The 9,196-nt window shown below is 36.4% G+C and overlaps 1 protein-coding gene across 1 annotated transcript; it reads right to left on the bottom strand.

Moving 5' to 3' along the window:
* Positions 1–4,629: 4,629 nt before the first annotated feature.
* On the bottom strand, positions 4,630–6,416 carry LOC141448701 (ejaculatory bulb-specific protein 3-like). The gene is made up of 2 exons (XM_074117240.1): positions 6,082–6,416; positions 4,630–4,945 (listed from the first exon to the last, which is right to left on the bottom strand). Exons 1-2 carry the CDS (start codon positions 6,269–6,271, stop codon positions 4,749–4,751), a joined length of 387 nt encoding a protein of 128 aa, XP_073973341.1. The 5' UTR covers positions 6,272–6,416; the 3' UTR covers positions 4,630–4,748.
* Between the last annotated feature and the right edge of the window lie 2,780 nt (positions 6,417–9,196).

Below are 9,196 nucleotides of genomic sequence, written 5' to 3' on the forward strand. Positions count from 1 at the left end.
TAGTAAGTTCGTATTGTTTATAAAGTTCTTGTAGTAATTCTCACTCTGCACTTGATGTGATTCTTCTTTAGCAAGAGGAGTGGTCAGTGCAGCAACGATCTGATCGGTTATCCCCTTCGTAAAGGCACATTCAAGGTCCCTCGTCTGTTCCAAGCTGCAGTTGCTAAGCATGGTATTGCGATTTAAATTTTATAGCGACAATGAAGAATACAAATTGTAAAACTCTGAATCATAGACTCTGGCTAAAATCTTATTTTTCACCAGATTTGTTAGCTTCCTGACTATTTCAAGGCAACACCGGAAATCAAGAATGGGTACCTTCTCGCCTAATCTCATGTCCAGTGAATTGCAGCCTCTTGCCACTTCCGTCTAATAAAAGAAGGTGCTGTTAAAAAGCCGTTTAACCAAAGAAGTAGGAATTAACTGTCTTCTTTGTTTTAGTATTTAATATACACTTGTCCTTGAATAGTGATGAGAATTTATTTTGATGTTGCCCACCAATGGACAACCAATATGGCTGTTTATTGTTATTGTTAGTCAGCTGTGACAAGCCACCCATCTAGATAGGTGTTAATATAAAAGAAGAATAGAAACTAATTCCAGGAGATTGTAATTAAATCTAAAGTTTGATGCAGAATAGAAGTAATGTGTTGCTTATTGATAGAAGGCTAAATTGCTTCCTTCTAGCGCATTCATAACATAACCTTCTCTCAACTTTCTTTTACCCTTTTTACTGTTGCAATTCTAATCGGAAAATTTTCAAAAAAACACTGCATTTTACTGTACATTCAATCAATAAATTAGCAGGATGGGCCACCAAAATTAGACAAAGTTATCGGATAAACTACTTCTACCGAACTCATTTTACAAAAAAAAATTAAATTTAAAAAACAACTATTTTTCAGAATAATTGGGGGGAAAATTACTTGAACACTTTAGAACAGTACTACCAAGGAAAGTTTACACCTGCTTAACTTTTTTAAGGTTATCCTGGATAAAACTGACGTTATTTAAAAGTCGAATCCAGCAATATGGGACAATTGGTAAGACCCAAAGCCATAAAAAACTACTCCATAGTTGGTATTCCTGCAAGTGCTGATACAGAATACGGACTAATGCGCTGCAGACTCCTTGCAAAAATTTATAGGATCTGATAAACGGTCCCTCCAATTAGATATTGTAAGTAGCCTGGAGGTATAAATACTTTCTATATTCATTCTTTTCTAAACCATTACGAATATTATCTTCTTAACAATAACTTCGAGTTAAAGGGGCTGATTAAATTCACAAACCAGCAAGTACCCATCATTTCAATTCATACTTTAGCCCGTAATTTCAGCTATTTAAAAAAGCGAGCTCAGACCAGGTCATCCATCCGAAGATTGGCAAGTAATAAAGAAGAGTACATCCGATTGTGAAAGAAGGCCTAAGTTATCTAAAGCTCAACGCTAAAAGGCATAAGAGCTAAGACAAATAAAAAGTAGAAAAAGAAACATTCGAAAAAGATTGTGTTTTATAACGATAATATCATGTATTAAATTTTCATTTATATTGTTATTTAAATACAGAAACTGTTTCTGTAACTCAACCAACCCGCATAGCCACGCCCTGAAGAGGACAATATATTTGTCGAAACGTTGGCAAAAACACGAGTTGTTTTATTTGACCGATTCCTCGCAAATCTTCCATCCTAAGTTTAACAATTTGCGGTCACGAAAACTATATATTCATTTCCCAGAAACATAAATCCAATTAAATTTTTGTTTTATACTTTCCAATGAAATCAATATTTAAATATTTCTGTAATTATTATTTTAATTTTCAAAATAATTAGTAATACTGTTTTCCAGGAAATTCCAAACTTTTAAAAGTCTATTCCGCAAAGTTGCATGTTTGGTTACAGATTTTCTTAATATTTGGTATTAGCAAGGCTTTCATGATTACTTTTTATTGGTACTAGCGGAACTTTATCTACCACTAGAGAGATTGTTTTAAATGATAGTGTTGTGTCTTCAAAGAACTCTTCAAAAAAATTCTTGGTAAAACGTATTGAATAAAAGTGGAAGGTATTTATTTGTAGGTAAATAGCAATTTCGTATAAGAAAATAAAACGGAAATACATTACTTCCTCTTAAGAAAATTAATAAAAATAAAATTACGATTACAGTACTTCTCCTTCAGGCAAAGTGAAATCAAACTGTGAATACCTTAATTACTCTGCCACTTATTCTTCTAGCAAAATTTTATTAACTTTTTAGTTTCAGAGTTATTATTTAATAATAGTGTTAGAGGAGGCCTTCTTAGGTGGGACAAACTTCCTTCCTAAAGTGTATACAATCGATACCTCAAAAATCCATATCTACGTCAAATTTCGATTCGAATGACACTTCATTCATGAAAATCAGTCGATAATGTCGATAATTTGTAACGATTGCAGTATTTCCCTTTAGTAGGCTAAGAGCAGGATGGCACTTTAATGCCATGTAAGGAAGCTCTAATCACTTTTTCCTGCTAAATTTTATCAAAATCGGGATATGATTTACTGAGTAATAGATGTTTAGTAGGTAGTCATACATAAATGGGGCTAACTCCTCTCCCATTATCCTCATTGCATCATTTCGATCCCCAAAAGGCACATCTACATGAAATTCCGAATCGAATGACACCTCATTCATAAATATCGGTTCACGAGTTTTGGCTATGTTTTAGTTAGGTTATGTTGTTTACAAAAAAAAGTAACAATTTTTGCTCATTTCTGGTAACTTTTTTCCTCGAAATCTATCAAATCTACGTACTTGCAAAAAAAATTAGTCTTGAAAACGAGGATTAATCCTATAATATAAAGAAAATTTGGAAATTTTATCTTTTACAGAAAAAAAAAAAAAAAATTGTCCAAGTTGGGTGTTTTTAAACGTTACGCCTTTTCGTGCAGTTTTTTTGGTGAACAATCGTTATACAACTGTCCTACCGGACAGTTTTAATTAAGATAATATTGTTTGTTTTTACTGGTAACAAAATAGAATGTAATAATTCTCTAATTTATTTACAAATAAGATAAGGTTATCATATTAAATTAAATTAGGTTATCAAGTTTATTTTTATTTATTTTCCAATTTTAATGATAAATACACAAGAAACGCACAACTTCCACTGATATTCTGCAAGCAAACGTAAGCCTCTGACTTTTCTCTTGGTTTATTGCTTCTCTCAAGATTGAACATAATGTACCTACCAGGCGCCACAACACTGTATTCTTCCATCTTGAAATCCTAGTTACTCGAATGATTCTCGTAAAATATTATACTAGTGGTAGAACCATTGCCATGCACTTCGGGAGAATTTGATTCTGTCCATCATAAGAGCGCCCTTGAATGTGCATGTTGTTAAGAAAATGTAGAAGATAATAAACAACCAAATGCAATGCACCTAATCAGTTAAGTGGTACTTCGGTTTGGCAGCTCTCCTGGTGGCAGCTAAACGTAATATCAAGTTAGAACTTGCTGCAGTCTTTCGTTTTAGTTAGAGTACAGTGGACAGACCAATCCGTAAAACACTTCAAGAACTTCATGACTAATATTCTTGGCTGAAAACAAAATTTGAATATCACACGATCACAAATAATAAAGAAGTCGTGTGGATGTAAACATCAGAGTATTTTATTATTTTTTTTTTAATTTCAAATTGAGTTAAATTAGGAAGCTCCTTGGAAGAGAACGATCAAAGTATCAGCTGGATTCAAAACCGGGATCTCCAGTACGCTAAACACTGAGCTAATTTCTTCCCACACCCCAAATTATTTTTTACCATTATTAATTGAGTATTAATAATTAATGTTGGTAATTTTGTGTCCGTGCAGTTAAGGTGTTAATGACAGGATGACCAACCTAGCATTAAATTCTTACATAATATCCCTGCCAATCAACTAGGCTATTCAATTCTTACATTTCCAGTTAGCAGTATTGATCAGTGTGGCCAACCTTATCTATGCTTCAATATTATTGCCATTATCCAAAGAGAGCACTAATATTGATTACTTAAGCCCTTTTACCGACCTCAGAACATCCCGCTAACTGTTAGATTCGCCTTGCTTCAAGTTCTTCTCTGCCTTCAGTACAAGTTACTCTTTCTACATGATGCCAAATAAATTCCAAAAAGAAAATGCAGAAATTCCAGGTTTGACTATAATTTTGAAAATTTTGGGGAATTTCTTTTGAAAGGACTGAATATCTTAATAATTATGTGAAGGGCAAAAAACATAAAATAAAAGTTGATGCAATGAATGTGTGGCAGATATTTATTTTGGAGGCATCAACTGTCTGCTGCAATCCAGCATTCTTGCATTCCTAAGAGATAAACCATTTTAGGAGGGAGTACCATTGAAGTGAGTATAGCTGAAGAACATATTTGAAGAAACTATAATTTTGCCATTGGTGCAATCCCAGCAAGAGTCAGATGAAATGGTCGGAGAGTCAACACCACCACCCGACGTCCTTGAAAAGTATCGTTTTTTAGTAACCTGCAACAGCTGCAACCATCGATAACTAGTACTCACCTTGACTTTGCCGAAAACTTGTTGGTTTCAAAGTGATAAGAACTAAATTATTATCTAAAAGAACAAAACAAATAAACTAGAACAAAATAAATATTCTATTTGGTAAACTAAGTGAACAGGTTTTGTACAGAATGAATGTAGTTAAGGAACAATGTACAAACAAACGAACAATATTGTTAGCAACTATGTGACTAAATTACACTTTAATTCCTAACTTCTTGGCTTCTTGTTCGTACTTGTGACGGTAGGTGCCGTTCGGGTCGTACATCTTCTCTAGCTCCTCAAAGTCCCTGGGTTTGTTCTTCAACAGAAATCTGATTACCTTCTCGGAGCCCAGCTTCTGTTTCTCATTACACTTGGCACAGCCTGTGGCCAAAGCGTCTGGAAGTACGGCTGCAATAGAACCAGTTGTCGATTAGTGGATCCAGTGAGATCATTGGTTGAGTGGGGGGCCCGCACCTATTTCTTTGGAGGCTTCTTAAAAAAGCCATTACCAAGGCTGCGGCGTATGCAATGGTGGCTAATTTCATCAGATACTTGTGATCCAACCATACTGCACTGCCGATGATTTGCCGAGGTATCATACTTCGGAGTTCTTCAAACCAACCCCCCAGGGAAGGGATTAGCTATGAGGTTAGCGTACTGGACTCCCACGCGGAGGTCCCGGGTTCGAATTCAGCTGCTGACCCTTAGATTTTCTCTTCCTAGGAGCTTCTTACCGCTCACTGTCCGGTGATGGACAGTGTTGTCTGTAACGAGAGAACACTGTCCGGAGGCCGGCAGTGCACTGGAAAAAGCTCCGGGCGCCAATAATCTTAGATGTTGACGCGCTTTAAATCACAAAAAAAAACCAACCCCCTCCACCATGACTGTGCCATTATATATATATTTGCAAATGGTTTAACATTCTTAGAACAGCCGTTTTAATATTAAACTGCTTTCTAAATCAATTTTTTAAATGGCCAATTATAAATAAAAATTATTTTATTGAAGAATGATTTATTGATAAAACATTGGGAATCATGAACCTATGGCCAATTGCATTACAGCCATAAAACAGCATGAACATGTTTGCTAGCGATTAGGTAGGATTCGGTGGGATTGGCCAGAAATGATGACCCCAAGGGCTGTCTTGTTCGCGATTTAGGTCGATGTGAAAAGTGTCAATGAAAATACTACAAAAAAAGAACTTGATAATCTAGATCAAACTGGGAAGGTGGGGTTTGTGGAATTCTGGAATAAAAAGAAGGTTTTCCTGAATACCTAATAGAAATGGAACTTCTTTTAGTTTTCTTGGCCGTGACAGAAGTACAAGGAAGAAAAAAGGTGAATTGTGCCTTACTTCGGCAAATGGGCTAACTCTCACTGAAAGCAAGAATCACTCCGTTACATACTCTGTTTGTCTGGCAGTGCAGGCGATTGGAGGAAAACTATGCTGGGAATGATGATCCAAGTGGAAGGAGTTGATAACATCTTTAAGGGATTTGGGTAGGGCCACCAATATCTTGGTATAAAGATAATGAAGATACCTTTCAGTTCCTTGCCATCTGGAGTGCACCTGGCTTTGTTGGTGAGACACTGAAAGTACCTCGTGTAGAGTCTGCTGTTGTTGAGTATCTCGTCCAGATCCAGGTTGTCGTAGGAGGTACTGTAGGTGGAGGTGGCACTGCATGCTACGGCGAGCATGCTTAGAAAACAGATAGGTAGCAAACAATTCATGATGATGGTCTGGAGTACAAGAAATCTGACGTACAGTTCTTGTAGCCGGAGTAGCCAGCACTTTGCACAGCTTATATCTGCATGCACGTTCGGCTCCACAGACACAATGTCTCCCCACCACGGCCTAACAATGTTCCAGAACGCTGTGTGTGAGAGAGACAACCTTGGCAAGTATGTTGATTGCAGTGCGAGGATGCTACTTAGAGGATGTCGTACATTTCCAAACCTGCCATTATCTGCGCAAAGCTCTCACAGCGTGAATGGCACTTGGACTTCTACTATTTCCTTTGAACAACGGTCTCCCTCGACTAGTTGCAAACAAAAAGCAACATTAACATTATGTTTGCCAATTCTATTATGCAACAGCTATTAACCATTTGTTGAAATCTTCTGTGCATTGTTGAGATCGATCTTATAAGAGGGAATCGATAATTTAATCAAAACGACTTATTAGAGCCAACCGAGTAGCGGAAATACGAATAAATTTATTAAACCCTTACACGACTCTCTTCTTACCTCAACATTCTTCCGGTAGTCTCAATTAAGAGAAAGCACATCCGGTGAGAAAAATCACAACTTCCTCTCATTGCATTACGCGAGGATACTATAAACTTCCAGTTTTTACTCAATGTAGCTTCAATTAAGGGACAATACAAATACTTCTGAGACGTGGCGTTGCGGAACCTTTCTCTAGATAGTTTTGATGAAATGTATTTTAAAGATAAATGAGAGCAGTTTATCTCAGTAGAGGATACACGAAAAGTACAACTTCACCCCAACCCACAAAATGGTCATAAGATGAACACTCCTAGTATGACTGGTTCTAATAATTTATTGATTGATGCAAGAAAGAAGAGCCCCCCCCCCCTAGAGGCGGAGTCCAATTTTCAATTTTTTACCTTTCCGTTGAGGTTATAAGTACTTTTATTTATTATTAATCTAAAAATTTTTTTCACTGATACTTCAAATATGACGCGATACTCATATGAAGATTCGAATAATTATAATTACAAAAAGTAAAACTTTCAAATACGTGCTTTATGTAAATTTTCAATGTTTACATTAAATTGGTTGATGAATCAATTCAATCGATAGTAGTGACGGCTGTGTGGAGAGGGAAGGTTTTTGCAAAGAGGGTTAAGTAACAGTGAGTACGAGGTATGAATAAGAATATATCCAGTGTGACTTTATTGTATTTAAAGGAGCACTGAGCAGTCGATGGCAATAAATGCAATAAAGAAAGATGTTGGCCATGTTCCTGTTATATTATTTATTAAATAGAGAACTAATTAATACTTGCTTCGTGAATACTTCTTTCAAGGTCCGATCGTACGTTATGAGTCGGCAAGATGGTTATAAAGTGGTGACAGACAGCAGACTGGCTGCTTTAAGTATCACTCCATGTTGAAAGGATTTTAAATGGTAACGTGACCTAGAGGTGTAAAGATCCAATTCAGCACTCTCTCAATATGTAGGGTGGCAGAAATATCCAGATTGCCTACAAAAGATTCTTCGTTTTGAAGATGTTTTGTTCACACACTGAGGGTGAGGCCATTTTTTATTTTTAATTCTTTCAGATTCAGGAACCTTATAATAGAATAGATAAGCGGGTCGGGACCGATACCTATAAATTTATCCATATTTGTTGAATTTGAGTTAGTTTTATTAGAATGTATTCATTAATGTCACCCATAGAAATTTTGATATTCTACGACGTTTGCATTCTTGATTCCAGAGATATTATATACATATTTAAAATGAAGCAACTTTAAAATGTGGCGAGGGCAATAACTTCATCAGGATGAGAAAATTGTGGCCAGAACAAGGATCTTGTTGGTAGAACTGCGCGGAAGAAGATTGCTATATTTAACATACATGGTGGGTGTGTGAACTTGAGGAGAACCGTCTTGCAGCAGTGCCAAGTGCGGACCTAACTGTACTTCACCAGTTCAACAAACAATAAATAAGAATTTTCTCAAAAACGTACGCAAAATCTGGAGTAAACGTCCGCATGAATTTCTTTCATGTTATAAAATTTTCTTAAAAACCTAGAATTTATATTAAAAAAGGCTGGAAGACGTTAATGATAGACGTGTCCACTTACAACACTCCAACAATTTAACACAGGAAATTGCAGAAAACACAAAAATCATTATTGTAGCTGATACTCATTATTTCCTATTGCTAAATTGTATTTTTTAGCCAGGTATACATTGTACACATAAGGTCGGCTGGTTTTGGATCTGAAATAAAATGCGAATTCGATGGAGAAAACCGAAGAATGCAATATTCAGTGAATAAAGTGGCTCCTCCCAGGCTAAGAAATGTTTGGAGCCTCGAAGATTTTGCGACTCAGGTCGTGCATTGTTGCTCATTCACAATTCTAGAGGGTAGCGTAATTACTCCCTGTAGTACCAGTCTTCAAGTTAACCAGGCAGATTGTTTCAGAACGGATGTGTGCACTGACCAGTTCCTGATGTAGTAAGGATATTATGCCTGAGGAACTTACCATGGTGTTGAAGGTTTACGCCGTTACATGATTCTGAGAAAGCCTAATCAGACAGCGTGGTTCCTGGCTTTTGAACACAATGGTTGGCGGTTGACAGGTAGCCTAACCGAGCGGAAGTTGTTGGAATGGAGTAATTAGTGTCTTCGTAAACTTTCTATTTAGGTAATAACAGTACACATCTAATTCAAACACTTTCGGACACGTACATCATACTTCCTTTCAAGGTCTTCAACGTTTTTGGAAGTATTTTCCAACACTAAAATAAAATCAGGTGAGAATTCTCACACGATCTACTTTTCATGTGATTCGCAAAGTTTTGTTATAATTTAGAGTAATTAAAAACAAGACTTCTGAGAGCAGCGTAGCGTCACACATTCCCTCATCATGCAGTCTTTAATTTAGAGTAATTTCTCAAA

The sequence above is a fragment of the Rhodnius prolixus genome, unplaced genomic scaffold, assembly GCF_049639745.1.
Source record: "Rhodnius prolixus isolate KJV_2025 unplaced genomic scaffold, Rpr scaffold_2, whole genome shotgun sequence".
NCBI classification, from domain to species: domain Eukaryota; kingdom Metazoa; phylum Arthropoda; class Insecta; order Hemiptera; family Reduviidae; genus Rhodnius; species Rhodnius prolixus.

Bases quoted from the DNA above. Each gene is read 5' to 3' on its own strand.
- LOC141448701 (XM_074117240.1), bottom strand. From the start codon at position 6,271: ATGAATTGTTTGCTACCTATCTGTTTTCTAAGCATGCTCGCCGTAGCA. The intron at 4,946-6,081 runs GTATCTTCATTA...GTTCTATTGCAG, and splicing joins AGATGGCAAGGAACTGAAAG to CCGTACTTCCAGACGCTTTG.